We start from the raw sequence: 20,266 nt of genomic DNA, 5'->3' as shown, positions 1-20,266 counted from the left end.
GAGGCGGGTATCTGGCTTCCGGGAGGTGGCAGGGAGGACTTGGCTGATCTTCCACTCCTCGACGGCTCCACTGACTTGCTGTGTGTCCGTGGGCAAGTCACTCCCGGTCCCTGGGCCTCGGGTTTCTTCCATGTGCGCTGAGGCCTCTTCCATTCCTAGCGCACCACTCCATGCTCCCTCTGCCCGGGGCTTTCCCCCTGATCTCAGGCTGGAAATGTGCTCACCATTCAGGGCTCACTCAAATATCTAGGAGGCCCTAGAGAGGCCTCCTGACTCCCTGTCTGCATAAGGCCTCCCTCTTGTGACCCAGTTTTGCACCTTTACGATTTATGATTGTCCTGTATATATGTATTGATTTATTTGAATAATGTTTAGTCTCCATTGCTTTCAGAGCGTTGAGCATGGCACCTGCCACAGAGCAAACGCACTTAATAGATAACTGCTGAATATATCGACTGGAAGTTCAACCAGTGCAGGAGTGAATCCTGGGTTCTGGCCATTGTTGGACAGCTTTTCTGGGGGTGGTGAGAAAGAGACGGGAGACCATTCTTGATATCAAACCAAATAGGAGTCCTTGTAACTTCTCATTAGCTTTAGTTCAACCCCTTAGGATCACTTTCTTGCTGCTGGTAACCCATCGTGTATTTGAGAACAGCTCTCACCACTTCCTAAGTGTTCTCGAAACTTGGGTGTTTCGTGGGTAAGGTTGGTTTCTTCGTTTGTTTTGCTCTGCCCTGGGGCTCTCATGCTCAGCTACATTGCTTCTCTCAACCTGGGGACCACATTGGAAACCCTTTGCCACCTGACCCCAATGTCATAGTGAAACTAATATTGGAGCTACTGTTTGGCATCAGTTGGCATTGTCCAGAGCCCCTCCTTCTTCCTGGGGACCACCCCCATCTCCTGCTGCTCTTTCCTACTTCCTGCCCCACACCTGTGCCCACCTCTAAAAGGGAACCTGGCAGGAGCTCAGATGAAATGGTATTTTTCATGCATTTATTCATTTCTTCAACGATTTGTTGAGCACCTACTATGTGCTTAGAACACTTATAACATCACTCAGCTATTGTAGGTGCTGAAGATGCCGCAGTAAACACAAAAGCCTGGTTCTTGTGGAGTTTACATTCTAAAGGATGAAGACAGACAATAAAGAAAGAAGTAAAATGCACAGTATGTGAGTTGGGGACAAGTGCTATGGACACAAATGAAGCAGGAAGGGGAGTGGGAATACTGGGGGAGAGGGTGTGTATTTTAAATAGAGTGGATCTGAAGAGTTTTTACCCATGAGGGGACATTTCAGCAAAGACATGAAGTTAGTGAGAGAGAGGAGTTGCATGTGTCCAGAGGAAGAGGCCGCCAGGTGGAGGGAACAGCAAATGCAAATGTCTGAGGCAGGAATGTACCTAGCGTGTTCAAGGAATAGCAAGGAGATAGAGTGGGGAGGACTTGGAATATGTAGCTGCACAGTAACATGTGATCCATCTAAAAAACTTAGACATGCGCAGAAATGCACCTGTACTCATGCCAGCCAGAGATAAGCGCTGATAACTTTAAAGTACAGATTCTGTAGCCTTTGTTGGGGTGGCTCCCTGCATAAGGGGTAGTTCCCAGTGAAAGGCTCAGCTGAGCACTGAAAGAATAAGAGCCTCAGGCCCTTCAGAGTGTACTGCCCAGATTCGCAGCATGCTTCCTCTCCAGCATCCTACCACAAAGATGTACCCAGGTCGTCAAAAGAGCGGTCCACCGCAACTTATCGTGTGCCACAATTTGCAATACACAGATAAGTTTCCTATTTTTGTTGTTGCTGTTATAAAGAACAATCTTGGACGCAAATCTCTGCAGCGTTTACAGTGATTTCCTTTAATAGTGGGTGAACTCCGTGGCCTAAGAAAATGGACATTTTTTAAGGCACTTGATATATATTGCCCAACTGCCATGAAGAAAGTTGAACCATTTCCCAAGCTGAGTGGCCTTTTTTCTTGGGGAGTTTCAGAGCCCCTGCCACCTTCCCAGGAGCACTAGTTCTCCAGGAGCCTGGTTCTGTTTGTCCTGAAACTGAGCATAAGCAGCCAGCAAAAATGTCCCAAACTAGACTTTCCAAGTGACAATGTCATTAACTAGTGTTTGCACCATGCTTTATAGCTGTTCAAAATGTTCCATCGTTGACCCTGTATGGCACCCTGATTTTGATTCTGCTTTGCAGGTTTTAGAAACTGCAGGGACTCAGGATGTTAAAGTGAGCACCCGAGGTACCATACGGCAAGTGAGTGGGAAAGTTGGACCTAGACTTTGTTTTGCTGAAATGCCCCATGTTTTCCACCGTCTCGCGACTTCTCGTGTGCTGTCACCTCTCTCTGGAATGCCTCCCAATTACCATCCCACTCCCCCCAACCCCCAAGTCCTGACAAACTTCCGTAACTTTCAGGACTTGAGGTAATTGGTTACTTCTCTGCCTCCGCAACACTTATTTGAGCATTTATCACAGAAGGTTGAAATTATTTGCTTTTACATTCTTCTATCTCATTACACTTGGAGTTCCTTGGCATTTGGTCTGCATCCCGCCCATCTTGGGACTTCATTTCCTGGCATAGTGCTGGGCACGTGATAGGCACCATGGATAAATGAAAGAAGGAAGAAACTTGCATCCCTTGATCCCATCTTTGGGCTGTGGGCTGGATCAGTTCGATAAGGATAAGCTTCTGGAACAAAAGACCCTAAAATTCAGTAGGATAAGATGGGATCTTATTTCTCTCACACACAACAATCCAGACTAATGGGATGGCTCAGTATAAGATTTCCATATTTGTTACTGAGCTGGCTACTCCAGTTGCCACCATTTCTCAATCATCACATAGAGGGCAAAGGGTAGTTGGAGGTCAAGCATCTTCTTCGTAAGGATGAGATGGCTCACTTGCATGCATTGCTTCTCACAACCCATTGGCTAGAACTCAGGCACAGGGACATACTTAGTTGTAAGGGAGGCGTGGCAGCCACTGAGGATGGTTCTCATTCCTAAAGAAAGAGGGGTTACTGGAGGACAACGAGCATTCTCTACTACACAACCCATGGGGAGGATGACAACAAGTAACCCTGTGGAAAACTTATTATGAACCGGGCACTGTTCTAAGAGTTTTACATTACAGCCCTATGAGGTAGTTGCCATTATTATTATTACACTTGTTTACAGATGGAGTTTTACAGATGGAGTTCTACAAGAGAATTAAGCTCAAAAACCCTAAGGCAGTCATCCTATGTAATGAATTCATGTCTCCTCCATGCATCTAGAATAGTACTAATTATGCACCATCCTTGGGAGAATTGAGAAAATCATCGCTCAAATAATTTCTGTGTTGTTTGATTCTGATGAGGAACCCTGCCTGTGTGGCGTCATTGATAGGTACCTTTCTAGGTGCCAGGAACTGAGTTTGATGTTCATCTTTGTTTGGGTTCCCCCAAAGCAGACCCTAAGACAAGGATTTGAGAATGCAGAGGGTTCATTTGGAAGTGATTCCAGGAAGCACAACAAGGAAGTAGGGGAGCGAGATGAGGAAAAGAGCAAAGCCAATGAAGGGTGCGTTGATGAGAAAATCACCACTGAGGGCAGCGGAGAATCAGTCTACTGGGGCCTGTTAGAAACTGTAGAACACACCTGTTATTCCCCTGGTGTGGGGAACTGGAGTACTTACCTGTTGACTCCTTTCCCTCACTGGTGGTCTTTCCTGGAGGCATTGATTTACCAGCACTTCTGGCCTGCTCTGTGAAAGGGCCAAGCACAGCCCCACTGCCAGAGAACACCTCAGGCAGAGAACTCTGGAAGCTGTTGGTGTGTATGGGAACTGACTACAGGTGACCTCCAAGATGGCCTAAGGGGACAGAGGTGGGACACTTGACATCTGCTATAGGGCTTTATACATGTTATTTCATTTCATCTTTACAATAAACTTGTGGCTATCAATATCTCTGCTTCTCATATGCAGAAGCCAAAGCTCAGAGAGCTGGAGTAACTCTTCTGAGGTCACGTAGCTAGGAAATGATGGAGTCTGGGGGCCAGCCATCTGTCTTATGTCATTCCACACTCCCCTTCCCAGGCCCTAAGCCCTCTCTCAGCCTAATGTTTTAACTTGTCATCAGCAGCAACCCCCATCAAAAACTATTACCTTCAGGCATTGGGGGAGCTTCTCATTGTTTAAGTAAGATAGTTGTTTTTTCCAACCTTACGTGGATGAAGCATGGAGAAAATCTATTTTTATTGCTCTAAGTCTATACATGCGATTTTCATCAAATCCACATCTTCACTTTGTATATGCAGATTTGGACAAGTTCTAAAACTCTCATTTCTAACCGGGTTGCTGTCCCTAAGCTCCTCTTGCCATGACCTTCTGGAGCTACCTCTGGTTATAACAAGTACCTCTCATCCAATGCTCAGGGTCAGGTTCTCGTTTTTTTGGTTTTGTCTATAAACGAATATTTTTACTGGGAAATCACTCCCACTGAAACATGAAGGCTTGGGACAGAAAGCCAAGATGTGGTTAAGTCTCCAACTTATGCAGTAAGAGAAGAATATGATCTGCTTTGAAGGTGGACTTAGCAGCCCAACTGGGAATCACGTTAGAGCGCCAAAGGACCAGTAGGTCTCAACCTGCTCACTGCTCACTGGTTCCCCATGACAGTTTCCCAAATCTGCCACCAAATGTTGATCCATGCGCGAAATGTGTTTTGGTTGTAGCTAAGTATACAGACTGCTTTGTGTTTGTGTGTCAGATGAGCTGAGGAGGTGATGGAGCCATAGCATAGCTCATTGGGAGAAGGGAGAAGCAGGGGACAAACCAAAGCCAGGAGCTCTTTGCATCGTGAGTCTGTGAAGGGCACTGTGAGTTAGATTGCTCAGTGTCCGTTCCAATCCTCTTCTGGTGGGCAGAAGTAGGAAGGCTAAAACCTACATTTCCCAGATGCCCTTGCAGCTAAGAGCCTGGATGTGATTTAGGTTCTACCATTCAAAGGAACTGAATTTGGAGTCATGTATGGACAGAGACAGGATGCAGAGCCACCATGTTGCCAGTGTGGACATGACAGAGGTGAGCGGCTCTTGTGACAGTGGCTGTGGTGTCAGCTTCCTGAGTTTCCTGACCTTGACAGGGTCAGCAGCTCCCAGGCAGCTCAGTTCTGAGGTGTGGCTTTGCAAGCTGTTTCCAGAAACACACTCTATTGTCAATTCCTTCAGTCCTTCCAGTGATTCTGTTAGCCACTTAATATCCTGCTTTCTGAAACTGAACTCCAACTGAAACAAGGAAATAGCCGGTAAAGACAGAGAGCACTCTGACAGCAAACAGCAACACTGGTGGCGGGTGGCCAGTGAGTAGGGTGCTGACGGTGGGTGTGTTTATAGACCCCTTAGTCACTGTGTTGAAGGAAAGAGACCACTCAATGTCGAGCACTATTTATTTCCATATCCCAGACAACATTGGTTCAAGTTCATCCAAACCATGTAGGGTTTCATCATGGGGATAGAAATCTCCTGGTAAAGGGAATTTGTCTGAATTAGTGACATCGAATGATCAGTTTTCAGGTCCATAAGAAACTCAGTGGATCTCAATATTGCCGAGATTCTGGTCTCATTCCTGAGGTTCAGAGGTGGGAAAGGGCTTACCCAAGCGCAGCAAGTTGTAAGAGCCAGAATCGGTCCTCCCGACCCTCAACCTCATCACTCCACTCCTCCAGTGAACGAGAAAAGAATGAAGAAATGAATGAGGGGGGTCTATGGGACTGACAACCAAAACTCTGCTTGCTGACTCTTGAGTCCAAGGGCCAACCGGGAGCGGGGTGGGGAAAAGGAGGGAAGGTGGATTTGTGCAGTGAGGACTACAATGAAATGCTTTAAAAAAATCACTCTTCAGTCAAATTCGTACACACAAAAAATGAAATGCTGATTGCCAGGAAAAGTTGGAAGGCGAATGGGAAGCTCTTGCTTAATGAGAACACTGTTTCGATTGGGAAAGATGAAAAAGTTCTGGAGATGGGTGGTGGGGATGGACGCCCAGAAATGAGAATGTACTTATCACCACTGAACCGTGCATTAAAAACGCTTTAAGTGATACATTTTATGTTATGTATATTTTATCACAATAACAACAAAACAACAACAACAACAACAACAACAACAACAACAACAACAACAACAACACTCTCTCTGCCCATTACCGTGTGGGGACGTTGGCTACAGGAAGGTGGCTGCCTTTTAGCCTGAAGGGTGGAGAGCAGGGGGGCAGAACTGGTGTCCTGGTCTCTCTACGGGGCAGAAGCTGTCTGCCCAGCCTACACACCTGGGAGCACTCCAGGCGCTGAGATGGGACAATAGAAGTCCAGCTGGGGGTGCCACTGGGGAGGGGTGCCAGTGCTCCTGGCAGAGCTGGTTCCCAGGACTCCAGATGTGGTCCTCACAGACACGCAGGCTCAGTTTTGGCCAGAGCTCCCTGCTGCTCCCCCAAAGCCAGCCGAGTCCGGCCTGTGTCTTGTGGGCCCTCCCACTGCCAGGATCCACCCCTCGGGGCCCAAAGGCTTTTTACAGAAACCCAGAAGCCTTCTCTGCTCTCATTCACCAGAAGCTGGAAGTTCAGCGACTTGCCCTCAGCCAGTGCATCTCATGCATTCATTTAGAAATACCCCAACATCCTTGCCCCTGGGTGAGACAATTCCAAGGAGGGTTTTTTGGTACCATTTCCCAGCAGCTCCTTGAGGAACGAAGCTCCGTTTCTTGCAGCGATGTCCAGTTTGATAGCACACACTACGGCTGGCACACACTTTATAGACCTCCTTTCCCTTCCTCGCCCCTCCACCCTCCACCCTTCACCCTCTACCCGTCTTCCTGCCCACTTCTCTACCCGGGCTTCCTGGTAAACCATGTGCGTTCACATCCTTGACTCGGGGAACCCAAACCTACATGTTGACCCTCGCCTGCTCTTTCTGGGGTGTAGGTGGTTTCACAGAATCTTGATACCTCGATGGTCCTTGGTCCTGTAGCCACATGGAGCTCGGTGCCCCTCAAGCCTCACCCCTTCTCAGGCCTTGATAGATTTCCCTCCATCCCTGACTCTGGGGCTTGATAGTGCTTTGCATAATTTCGAGTGTGGCTCTTTAGACTCCTGTCCCTCTTAGGAAGTGTCTTGTCAACACTAGCCACTTTGGGGCCTCTGACCAAGGTGAGGCCCAAGGTGAAGATGGGCCAAGGCCAGAATCCATGGGGTTGGAGAATGAACAGAACTTGTACCAGCCGAGCAGAATGAGGGGGTGGGGAGAGCTGGACACAGTCTTCCCTGGCACCACCATCAACTTGCTGAGTGACCCTGGCTAGCCACCTTCCCACTGTGCCTCAGTGTCCCCACCTGAAACATGGCTGTGAGGATATATAACATACATTGTGCTCAAAGTGTAACTGACCTCTGAACCATAGTGGCTGACTCTTCTGCATGTGTTGACTGCTTTACTCTTCCCACACCTGCGATGAAGTGCTATCATTTTCCTTATTAATAGATAGATTAGGAGGCGGAGGTTCAGAGAAGTCACCTAAGCTGCCTAGTCGCCACACAGCCTAGAATGTAAGTGGCAGAGGCAGGATTCGATCTCGGGTGGCAGTAATGTGGAAGTTTATTGCCTTCAGATAAAGACGGTAAATGCTGATATCATCTGATAAAAGAGGAAATCGAGACTCAGAGATGAACAGTGCCTTGTCTCAAGGCACACAGCAAATCGACAGTGGGGCTGTGATGGGAGCTGAGCTCTCCTGGTACTGAGTCCTAGGCTCTCCTTCTTGGATGAGGCTTCCTCTGGAGGTCTGCATGGTGGGCTCTGGGCAGACAGCTGCCAGGCCTCTCCCAGGGGTGCTCAGTTACCTTGCGAGACGCATTCTGGAGACAGTCACAGCCCGGCCTCTTTTTCACCCCCCTCTACTAAAGCTGCTGGGGGGCTGGAAAGGAGAGACATTCCTTCACTTAACAAATATTTATGGAGCTCCTACTGTGATCCAGGCTCTGTTCTGGGTGCTTGGTACATGCCAGTGAAGAAAAGAGCTTCTTGGAGCCTGTACTCTAAGCTGGGGTGACAGGCGATAATAAGCTGTACTGAGTAAGCACATTATATGGTAGGGTAGAAGGTGACGATGCCGTGAGAAAAGAGAGAGCAAGGAGCGTTTGAGATCTCGCTGCCTGACATGTCATCGGTTTGGCCCATCAAACGGGTGGGCTAGGTCGGCCTCACTGAGATGGTAACGTGAGTGAGGACTTGCAGGACTCGAGGGAGAGAGCCACGTGGATGTCTGGGAGAACATCCCTGGCAGAATGAACAGCCAGTGCAAACGCCCTGGGGCAAGAGTTTACCTGGCAGGTTTGAGGCAGATCAGAAAGTCCGAGGTGGCTGGAAGAGAGTGAGCAAGGGGGTCGTGGCAGGTGAGACAGTGCCGGGCCAGACCACGCAGGGCCTCAGGGGCCTTGGGAAGGATTTTGGCTTTTGCTTTGAGGCAAACAGGAGTCACTGGGAGGAGATGAGCAGCAGGGGATGGGAGATGGTGGGACGCTCGAAGGCGTTGTGTGGATGGGCCCACAGACCTAGCTAGCTCCCCGCAGTCCTAACACCCCACTCCATCCCAGAGATGCTTCTGAACCAGGAGTCAGGGAGAGGAGAAGAGAAAGCCATTGTTGCCACCTGCCCCAGGAGGCCAGAAATGTTCTCTTTAGTGAGCACCAGATCCCAGGGACTGACCAGCTGCTCCTCTGGCTGGTGCTCAGGACACCTCCACGTGGGGAGTCCCTGCCAGAGACTGTTCTCAAGGACCATTTTGGGAACAGCTTTCTGCCTGTCCCTGAGGGAAAGTGGCAGCTGCTTATCTGATAGAGAAGCCCAGGGCATTGGACAGCAGAGTCAACACACCCTTGGCCCCGCTTACAAAATCATATTTCCAAACACACAGACCCTCCACGCCCCTTATCAGGCTTCCAGGTGGCAAAGCCCCGTTGCTGGGCAATGTTGTTTTATCTGCGCGACATCTGCACCGAGGCCAGTACGAGGCGGTTGCGTTAGGTCCTTTCCCATCTGTCTCCGCAAACATCTCCGGGGGCCTCCGATTAAGGTTTTGCTTTTCTTCTTTGGCAGATGTTTGTTTTAATCTAATAAAGCGGCTTACAGGCCTCAGTGGGGGGACGAGGGCTTCGGTGGGCCCCAGCCCAGGAGGACAGTGGGGAGGTTGGGGGAAGGCGCCATGGGCACCAAGCCCTGGACACCAAGGCCAGCTCACTCGGGGCGTGAGACACAGTAGGCTGGAAAGAGGGCCCGGGCCCGGGCCAAACTTCCTCTCGCCCCATCTCCTTTCTTCCTTCCTGGGGCCATATTCCCACAGGGTTCCCACAGTGCCTCACACCTCTGGATCAGAAACATCCGTATCCACAGGGAAAGCACCCGGGAGGCTCCATAGTGAGGTGCTGTCGAAGAATTGCTTAGCAGTGCACAAACCCCAAAGTCATGCCAAGTCTAAGGCCAAAACATTGGAAACTAGGTCTTGGGGAAAGACGACAGTGAAGGTGAGGTTCGGGGTGGAGGAGAGGAGAGGGGCTGGCCTGGCTGCTTGGCCAAGGCACGTGGTAGAGACGGGGGTGGGAGGGACCCCTGCCCTAATAACAGGATCGAAGCCACGCAGGGGGCTTCTAGGGTGGGCCAGACTCTGAGAGAGAGAGGACTCCCCGTCCAGGCTCCAACCTCTCAACTCTATAAGCCCCGCAAAAGCTGACTTTTAGGGCCTCTCAGGGAAGAGTCTTCAGGTGACTTCAGGCAGATCCTGGTCCCCATAGTCCCTCACCAGATGGCAGAAGCAACTTACGATGGTGGGAAGACCTGTGCTCTGGAATCGGGAGACCTGCTTGCGAGTCCTGGCTCCGACGGGTCCTGCTGTGTCACCTTGAAAAAGTCGCTTAACCTTTTTGAGCTTCTGTTGCCTGTTCCACAAAATGGCCAGAATCCTTCTGTGATTCCTATGAATTTAACGGAGAGAATTCAGTCACCAATATCTGTAAGTGCCTGCTATGTCTGGGCCGGCCCAGAGGTGCTGCTAACACAGAGGAAAGCCCAGTGCAGGTCCTGCCGTCGCCTCCCCCCCCACTTCCCTCTCTCCCTCGGGCTCTGTCCTCTGGGAGAGCACTGGGTTTGTGTGGTTGCAGTATTTGTAGCTGGCTGACTGACTAAATGAGCCATGTCCTTCATCTTCAGCATCAGCAGGGCTGGGCCCCTCGATGTCTGGGAGAGCCTGTTTTCTCATCTGTGAAATGGGTTGTCGGTGATGGTACCTACTTCCCAGGGCTCTTGTGAGGGCTCACGGAGTAATTGTCAGATGTTTAGGGCCTGGCGTAGAGCGAGTGCTGAGTCGATGTCGGCACCTACCTCTTATCATAGTAACTTTGGGGTGTGGTTTCCCTTCAGACGACCTATTATCGCTGATGCCCAAGGCGATCGAGCTCCCCACAACTAGTGCCTTGTGAAGTTGAGCCCATCTAGAGCTCTGATGGAGGACTGATTCTGCCCTCCACTGAGGGGCAGGTGGTGAGCTGACACCCTGCTCCCCGGCCTCAGGCCCTGCCCGTCCTCAGCCGGCCCAGCTGGGGGGTCAGAGAGAGAGGGGCTTCAAGGAGCTCTGGCTTGGAGGGAGTCACAGGAAGCTCCTGCATGGCCGGGGCCTGTAAAGCAGTGCATGTGCCTCTTATCTCTGGACAAATGATATTCCAGAGCCAATTAGCTGGGCAGCCTGCTCCCTCAAAGAACAGGCTGTTCTCTCACCCCTCCCCTCGGCCCCCCAGCTCGGAGACTCAGCAGTCTGGGTCACCTGTCTCTCCTCCTGCCTCCTCACGCTGCAGGAGCTGGCAGAGAACCCTGGACCACGTGGGATCTAATCATGGACCTTCCTCCTGCCTGAGACTTAAGTAAGTCCAGGTGCTGACCTGGTGTCCTCAGCTTCTTCTACCTGCCTAAGAAGAACTTCCGGCTCGGAGGGCCTCAGAGGCCTTCAGCTGCTATCATACCCCTGATGAGGGCACCCTGAAGAAGCCATAGCCCCCCGCCTCTGTCCTCTTGGCTCCCAGCTCCAGCACAGGACAGGTAGTCCTGGCTGGTTGTTAGATGAAGCTCTAGCTGAGCCCTGGACCATCCCAGGTTACTCAACCACCTTGTCCCAGGATCTCCAAGAGAGATCTTATACCTGAGGCATTGAGCGCCAGGAAATAATAACTGCCGAAGTGGACCCAGGACCATGATACCGCGAGGCCAGAGAATTTTCACCAAAGGTGAAAGCTGAGCCTCAAATCCATTTGTCCCAGAATCGCAAGGCTAGTAACGTCCTTGGGAGGTCATCTTGTGACCCCTGCAGCCTCTCCAATGGCAGAAGGGGAGAATGAAGGATGTACAACGAGAACTCCAGGGCTTCGCATCCCTGCCTCACCTCCTAACTGAGAAAGACAACCTCGCCTTGGGCAAGCGGCCTGGGAGCCCAGGTGCTTCTCCGAGAAGCGCTCACTGTGCAATGAGATAGCACCACGCACCTGTTAGAACGTCTGACATGAACGACCGCTTGGGCCATGAAGATGTGGAGGAACTTGAACTCCTACACTGCTGGTGGGAATGTGAATTGATACGATTACTTTGGAAAACGATTTTGTCATTTCTTTAAAAATGAAACATATACCTACCATAGGATCCAGCCATTCCACACCTGGGTTTTTACCAAAGAGAAAAGAAAGCATTCAGCACTTCAATGTGAATATTCGTAGCAGCTTTCTTTGTAATAGCCCCAAACTGGACACAACCCAAATATCTATCAACAGATACGTGAATAAAAGTGTTGTAACATCTCCGTATAATGGGCCGTGACTTAGCAGTAAAAAGAAGTGAACGATTGATATGCATATCAATGTGGATGATTCTCAAAATAGAAGCCAGACAAAAAAAGTACATACTGTATGATTCCGTTTACATAAAATTCTAGGACATGCAAATGAGTCTATAGAGACAGCAGGCAGATTGGTGGTTGCCTGGGGTGTGGAGGTGGGGAGGGGCGGGAGGGGTCACAGAGGGCCAGGAGGAAATTTTGGGACGTGATGGATGTATTCGCTATCTTGGTTGGGATAATGGCTTCACAAGGGTATACGTATGTCAAAACTTAGCAAATTGTACATTTTAAATATGCATAAATGTATGTCGATAAAGCTCTTTTTAAAAAAATGGTAAATCGCTATGTTGTACACCAGAAGCTAATATAATATTGTATGCCTGCTATACTTTGATTGAAAAAAAAAAAAAAAAGAGCTGCCCCAGAATCCAGAAACCATGGAGAACACATGCGGCTGGAGATGTGTCATTGTCCCAGGCTGGCTTGATTATCATGGGGGAAAGGGTTATTGTCCCCATCTGACCCACGAGAACCTGGGACCCAGAGAGGTTAAGTGCTGGGCCTAAGGTCACACAGCAAGCCTAGGGCAAGACCCTTGCTCCCTCCTCTGGAGCCAGCATGTTTTCTGCGGGCACTGGCTGTGTTCCCAGGAGTCGCCCAGGGCCTGTCCACACTCCCTGAGCTGAGGGACAGGGCGGCCCTGCCACCCAAAGATGTAATCTGTCCCCCGCACCACGCTCCCCCTGATGGTGGTCCCTTGGCTTGAGCTTGCAACCAGGAGACTGGCTTAATTTGAAGAGGGAGGCCATGGTTACAGCGTCTCCCCAGGGAAGTAATAAAGAGTAAGAGTGAGATAAGGGACAAATGCAATTACCTAATGATGCTGTTATCTGTGGCAGAGAAGGACACAGGCCAAGCTGGTGATTCCTCCCCCTGTCCCAGCACCCTGGAGTGGCTGACAGGGCCACATGGCCCAGGAGAGCGCCCCGGGGCGAAGGGTCGTAGGGAGTGGGAGGGAGGGTGGAGTTAGGGGCTGGGTGGGGATAGGGGTGCCAGGCTGGGCCAGGCACCTGCTTGGTTTCTGTCCTTCGCTCTCCCTCAGCCCCAGGGACCCTCCCAGTATTTGCAGTCAGAGCCAGAGAGGGGGTCCTGGGCGAGGGGAGGGGCACCAGCTTTGTAGGGACAGATCTGGCAGTGACACCTGGTGCCAGCTGGGCCTCCGTGACCCCTCCTGGGAAATGGGGATATCGATGGTCCCTGCATCATGATAATGGCCCATCCCATAAGGCTGGGTCACCTCGCCTCTTCTCCCTTTGCGGTCCTTCTGCTTTGTTCCTCTTCAGACTGCGAACCAAAGACTGGACGAGCTGAGGAAGGTCTCGCTGCCCCTTGAGAGGGGGCGGGAGGGTGAGGCTGTGGAGAAATGGGGGGAGGGGGGCAGCCACGTTTCTCGAGTGCTGGACTGAGCACATCACGGGCAGGATCCCGTTTAACCCCGCCACAACCCTGTGACTTACTGTCACACCACTTTACCAACAAAGACATTGAGACCTCCTGAGATTGTTGCTTTCCCAAGATCACAGGAAGTAGAGAGAGGCAGACCTGAACCCAGGCAGTCTGACTGCCAAGTCCATGACCTCGGAAGCTCCCCACTGGGTTTTGGGGTCTTTCCTTTTCTGAGGCCTGAGCCACCCTGGCTGGGAGGCTTGCTCCAGCAGGGCTCCAGGTTCAGGTTCTTTCTGCTACTCAAGCCTCATGATCTCGCCTGTGTGCACCGCACTCTACAGTTTACGAAGGACTCCTCCTATAACTTAGGCCATTAGTGATCCCTTAGGAGAGGAGAGAGCTGCTATTATCCTCGCTTCATAGACTCTAAAACGGAGACAGTATCGCCCCCTCCCCAGGGAGCAAATGGCTTTACCCACATTGGACCATTTTATCTGCACCTCATCCCTGAGAAGTAAATGTCTCAGGTCCAGTGTACGGATGCTGAAACCGAGGCCCAGAGAAATGAAATCATTCGCCTGCATTTACAAAGCTGCCATGGGGCTGAGCCCATACTTCCTCCCAAATTCGATGGCCTCCAAATCCCAAGCTCTTCACTTTGGAATCGAACCTGAGCAAGGTCTAACCCTATTTCAATGAATGATGTTAAGCATTCTAACATCTAGTCTAATCTAATCTAATGCAAGAGGTGATGGTTAACCCTTGCCTTCCTCAGCCCCTCCCAGAGGAAGGCTCTGAGATCCTTTTATTGAAGGTTCAGTCCTGCCATTTTCTGAGCCAATCAGACAATATTCATTCATTCATTCATTCAAAAATGCATGAGCACTTGCTGTGTCCCAGCAACCATGTAGACACTGCTTTCTGAGAGTCCATAAGTCATGGTCCCCGCCCTGGGAGAGCTCACCATCTGGAGAGGAGAGAAATGAGCAAGGCGTGAGAGAAAACTGCCTCGTCTGTGGGTTGCAAAGCGCAGAAGGCCCATGTGTACTTTGGTGTACTTGGTACAGAGGAAAACTGTCTGTTCTGAGTCTCGCTACTCAGCAGTTTCCATGGATACTAGATCACAAAAACTAATTAGACCAAATCAAGTGCAAACCAAGTGTCTATTTCAATCTTCGATGTCATCTGCTCCCAGCCTTTTATCCTGTGCATTTATTTCAGTCATTCATTCGGCACTAACCAGAGACCTATAAGGTTCTATACTTGAATGAGTAAATGAATAATAATATCATCATAACAACTACTACCAACTCCCTCCACTAAAACTAATATTTATTGGGAATTTATTCTGTGTCAGGCACTGTTCTAAGCAATTCACACATATTATTTCATTTACCCCACAACAGTCCTTTGGGGAAGGAACTGTTATTGTTTCCTGAACAGGATGAAGAAGCCGAGACGGAGAAAGAGCAAGGATTTTGCCCACTGAAAATGGTATTGGCCAGGTTTCTGGGTGAATTGAATATGATCAGTTCTGAGAGTTGAGACCCTCCCCCAGAACAGGCCACCTCTTCCTCTCCCTGGTCCCTGATTTTGGCATCGATCTTGCACATGCTTATATTGTTTATGTAAAGCCCCACATAAATAAGCACAGGCCTGTGGCTTAGGGGCCACAGCCTGGCTCCCAGGCACGGTCCTCAGTGGACTAAACTTAGAATCGAGGTGCGTGGGACCCGCCCGACGGCCCCAGGACAGGTAGGAGGTCTCTGAGAAGCAGGGGGGCGGTGGACGTGTGACACCTCTCCCTTTCTGGCCTCTTCCCGCCACCCCACACATCCCTTCTACACAATCGTGTGATGGGCAGGCACTGAGCCGGATGAGAATGCCATGGGATTTGAGCAGGACAGGGTGCCATGAAAGCCCACTTCTCATCCAGACGTAGCAGGAGTCAAGGATGGAGCTGGAGGGTCTCCTTGCTGAAATACGCATGGGCAGTATCCGGGAGTTAGTTTCACTAGAGCCCTGGGGACAGTGACAAGACTTGAACCCCTGCCATCTGCTTCCAAGGCTCGGACTCATCTCTCTGCACCGTGCTGTCACTTGCCGTGGAAGGATCTCAGAGAGGCTGGAGGCTCCAAACACAGGGGTGATTTCTTCTGTTTCCTGGAACCCTGGACACACTGACCACAGGAGGAGTCCTAATAGACCTGTTTCTGTGTCCTCGTGTATCCCATTCACATTTTCCTGACTTCTGGACAGGCTGTGCCGGAGCCGGCAGTAAGCCTATCCCCTCAGCACCTGTGGCTGCCCAGTGCCCTGTTCCCGCGCCTGAGTCCATTGGCACCTCAGTGTGGCTGTTCTTCATCATTGTTTTCATGCACAGCAGTTACCTCCTTCCAAATTGGAAAAGGAAGCCAGAGGACTCGAGCTCAGCAGCCAGCAGGAGGCGCCACTGACTCCTCTATTTGGCTAGCGCCCGGGCTATTTGCCTCGGGTTTCCAAATGGTTTGCGGCGGGTGTGGCTCTTCCTTCGGCGTCTCTAGTGGATGCTCCTGGTGCTTCGCGCCTCGTTCCCTCCGCCCACCTCGGACATGAGCTGCAGCGCTGTCCTCGGTGAGGTGGCGAGAGTTCGCTTTTCCAGGAACAACCCTCCGTCAGCGGGGACAGTGGCCCGCGGGTGCACACTACAGCCTCCCGCTCTTCAGGCCGGTTTTGAGCTGTCTTTTTGGCGGTTCGTCAGAGGGTCCCCGGGGGGCCTGGCAACAGACTCACTAACGCGCGCGTGGCTGGCGTTACTTCCTTGCCTGCCTCGCTCTCTTGCTCCATCGTTGTAGCCTCCTGGGCTCACTTAGCACTCAAGTTTTTGATTCAGGCTCTGCTTTAGGAAGGAGCCAAACTGAGGCCACAGTGAGAGCAAGACCCGCGGGAAGCGTGAACGAGAGGAGGGGGAAGGGGCCAGAAGGCCCGAGTTCCAATCCTCCATCACCGTTTCACCAGCGCCTTGCACAGGGAAACGTAGGGAGCGGAATGTGTAAATAAAGGAGAGTGAAGGCAGGATGGCAGATACTATTTCGCTTGCGATGCAGGTCTGGAAACTGCGGTTGGCATGTTTAGGGCTCATCAATAATTTTTAGAGAAACGCTGTCATCCTCCAAAGACACCACCTCCCATCTCTTGAATTATGTGTGACTTTACGTGACTTTCTTTGGTGATGAAATGTGAGCGGAAGTGATGTTTTTCACTTTTGGATGAAAGCAGTTGGAAGCCAGATAATCCCTATTCCCTTCCTGCCCTGGCCAACCTTGAAGCTGTGTGTTGAGAAGGATTGAAGCGGCTTGACTATTGAGTCATCTCACAAGGGACGGTGACCCTGAGTTTGTGGGACTGGCAAGGGTGTGTGTGTGTGTGTGTGTGTGTGTGTGTGTGTGCGCGCGCGTGTGTGTGTGTGTGTGTGTGTGTGAAATAATCTTTTGTTGTTTTGAGCTACTGAGATTCGGGGGATTTTACTTATTATTGCAGCATAACCTAGCTCATCCTGACTGATACACAAACCAAGCTCCGAGGGAACAGATGGCAGAGCTGGGCCTGGAACCTGAGCATTTCCTCTTATTCCAGGTAACTCTCATCTCTGATAGAGGCCTCTCCCCGTGTTTGGAAGCAAGGAAGTATGGCCAAAGGGATTCCCATTCTATTCCCTTCCAATCGATCAATCTCAACTGAGCTCCTTAAAGATACTGAAGGTGACGTCCTTGTACTGTTGGTTGTTAAGATTATGCCCATGAGAGGAAGAGCAGGAAGTGGAATTCCTAGTGGCAGAGAGGAACAGAGTACCTGAGGCAGGATGTGGACCTGCTTCCTTCCATCTCCCGCACCGAATCCCCACGCACAGGTTGCCTGGCAACCATTGTTCATTTAATCGTCTTCGCAATCAACTTTGAAAATAAAAGTCACTTTCCTTCATGACATGAGCCAGAGGGCCATATTAACCCCCACGTTTAAATAGTCCAATTTTACTGCTCAGAGATTTATGAACAAGGATATGCCGAGAGCATTATTTATCATAGGAAAAGGTTCTTGGAGAGGCTGAACCTAAAAAAGTGTGATTACATTAAGGCCCTTTCTCGCCGCAGAATATTCTTCAGCTAATAAAAACAGAGGATGGAGATCTAGATGTGCTGACAGGAAACAGTCTCACAGTGTACGTGAAAAATAACAAGCATGTCACAGAACGCTGTGTATAGTGTGTTCCCATTTTTATTTAACGAAAAGGCGTGTGGGCACACACATGTGCCTGTCAATGAAAACATTCTGGAAGGATACACAGCAAAATGTTCACAATGGTTTTCTCCAGGGGCTGGAGCATGAGTAATTTTTATTTTCTTTCTATTTTTTTTTTTTGATTATCTGATTTAAAAAAATAAAATAAAACAAGCAGGTGTTACTTTTTCAGTCTGCAGAAACAATGATGTTATTTCTTTTTGCAAATGGAGAATTCTAATTCCAGAGGCCAAGGGGCCCTGGAGGGGCCAGTGGGGGCTGAGACTAAGCAGACCGTAAGGGCCAGGCGAGGGCTGGGGCCAAGTAGGAGGGGGATGGAGACGGCCACTCCCCCAGGGCGATGAGAGTCTTCCCAGGGAGCGAGTTCCTACTCTGGCCTGGAGGCCGAGAAGGGGTACCCCTGCTGTGGTGGAGGCTGGCCAGGTGCCTTCTAGGTTCCAGAAAGTGGGGAAGATTGAGCCAGTTCACCGAGAGGGAAGAAGCAGATATGGACATACCTACTTCTGGATATGGGACCGGCTGGACCAGGGGCAGGGGCAGCAAAGGAGCCCGCCTCCTCTGACCACTCTTCTTTATCACTCTCTCCAGGTGGTGTCACCTCAGCTTCCTTTTAGCTTATCACTCTGTACCTTTCTGGATGGTCTCCTTGGCTTCGGCCACCTCCTGCCCATGAACCATGCCCTCCTCTCCGCCCCTGACCCCGTCCTCTAGACTGCCCCCTCTTCCTGGAAGCTGGGCTTGATCATGTCTCCGCCTCGTTCAAGATCTTTCACGGGCTTCCTCGTGTCTGCAAAGAAGGGATGGAAGGCCCTTCACACCTTGCTGCATCCAGCCCTCCCCACTTCCATGCATCTTTGCTTTTGCACGAGGGCCTCTCTCTCTCTGCAATGCCACCTTCGTTTGTCTATAAGACAAACTCCTATTTTTCCTTTAAGACCCAGCCCAAAGATCAGCCTCCACCATGAAGCCTTTCTAAATTCTCCAGGCATTCCATGGTTTTTGCTCCCATAATCCATTGTAGATTAGTGGTTACAGCGTTTGTCACACTCCACCATTACTGATGTTGACTTGTCTGTGCCCCATTCTCCGCTTGTGAGCTCTTGAGGGCAGATGGTTTGTCTCTCTCAGCTCCCCGCTCAGGGCTGGCACATGGTGGTGCTCAGGAAGTGCTGGTGGGATAGATGGGTGGCTGTGGGTGGGAGGGTGGATGGATGGATGGATAGATGGGTGGATGGTTGGATGGTTGGATGGATGAACGAGTAGATGGGTAGGTGGGTGAATAAATGAGTGCATGGATGGATGGATGAATGGATAGGTGGGCGGGAGGGTGGATGAGTGGATAGGCGAGTGGAAGGGTGGATGAGTGGATGGATGAATAGATTGCACTGTTCCTTTCAATATATGAACACATAATTTCTCTCATCTTAAAAACAGAACAAAAATCCCTCAATCCCACACCTCCTTCTTCCTTTTATAGCAAAGCTCCTCAAAAACAGTTGTCCACTATCCCAGTCTCCATTTCCTGTCCTCTCATAGTCTGTTGCACCCACTCTAATCAGGTTTTCACTGCTCTACTGAAACTGTGTTGGACGAATTTGCCAAGGACCCCGCACTGCTAAATCTAGCGGTCAGTTCTCAGTCATCAGCCTATTGACCCTTCACAACATTCTGCACACTCCTTTCTTTGAAACATCTTGGCTTCCAGGAATCTTACCCTCCTGGTTTTCTTCTTCGTCCACTTACTGTTCCCTCTCAGTTTCCATTATGGCTCTTCCCTTCCTCCCCGGTCTTGACCTTGGACCCTTCTCTATCTAGTATATCTCCCTTGATGATTTCATTAGTTTCCTGGCAAACTCTCTACCTTTCCCTGAAAATGTGATCCTCTCACAACCCTCCCCATCTGGAGAAATGACAACTCCTTCCTTCCAGGCACTCGGGCTGAAAATCTTGGACTCAGCCTTGACTGCTCTCTCTCACTCACCCACACCCAACTTGTTAGAATCTCATCGCCTCCCCCTTCAAAATGCATCCAGAATTCAGCCACTTCTCACGTCCTCCACAGCTACCACTCTGACTCAAGCCACCCCCAGCTCTTGCCTTCTAACCATTCCTCCCACTGTTGCCCTTACCCCACTCCTGTCTATTGTCAACCCAACAGCCAGAGTGACCCATTTAAAACCGAATTCAGATCACGTCACTTCTCCGTGCAAAACCTTCCCATTGTTTCTTATCTCGCTCCATGTTGCAGCCGAGGTCCTTACAGTGGCTGTCAACTCCCTGTGTGATCTGCGCCCCACCCTCACCCCCGTTACGCCTCTGACTTCACCCCTCCTAGTCTTTGCTTGCTGCCTCCACGCTGCTCCTCAAATACACCAGGTCTGCTCCCGATCACAGAATTTACACTTAGGGTTCCTTCTGTTTGGAATGCAATGCCCCCAGATATCCACCTGGCTTATTCTTTCGCTTCCTTAGGTCTGCATTCACATGTCAGCTTCTTAGTGAAGCCTTCCCTGCTCATCCTGAAAATCGCAGCTCCAGCCCCCCTGACGGGACCTCCACGCCTCCTTCTCTGCATCATTGTTCTCCATAGCACTTCCCACAGCTGTCAGGATTTTTAACTTGCTG

At 50.4% G+C, this 20,266-nt stretch overlaps 1 protein-coding gene across 1 annotated transcript in view; it reads right to left on the bottom strand.

Annotated features, from left to right (window-relative positions):
• The window catches only part of CHGA (chromogranin A), a 32,270-nt gene extending 13,951 nt beyond the window's left edge, over positions 1-18,319 (bottom strand). Inside the window, exon 1 of the mRNA XM_011373167.2 lies at positions 18,271-18,319. Within this exon, the coding sequence (XP_011371469.2) occupies positions 18,271-18,319 (49 nt within the window). The remainder of the gene's footprint in view (positions 1-18,270) is intronic.
• Positions 18,320-20,266: the final 1,947 nt, after the last annotated feature.

The sequence above is a fragment of the Pteropus vampyrus genome, unplaced genomic scaffold (genome assembly GCF_000151845.1).
Source record: "Pteropus vampyrus isolate Shadow unplaced genomic scaffold, Pvam_2.0 Scaffold219, whole genome shotgun sequence".
NCBI classification, from domain to species: Eukaryota; Metazoa; Chordata; class Mammalia; order Chiroptera; family Pteropodidae; genus Pteropus; species Pteropus vampyrus.
Note: the sequence above shows the minus strand (reverse complement) of the source record. Positions and strands in the feature narration are given on the sequence as shown.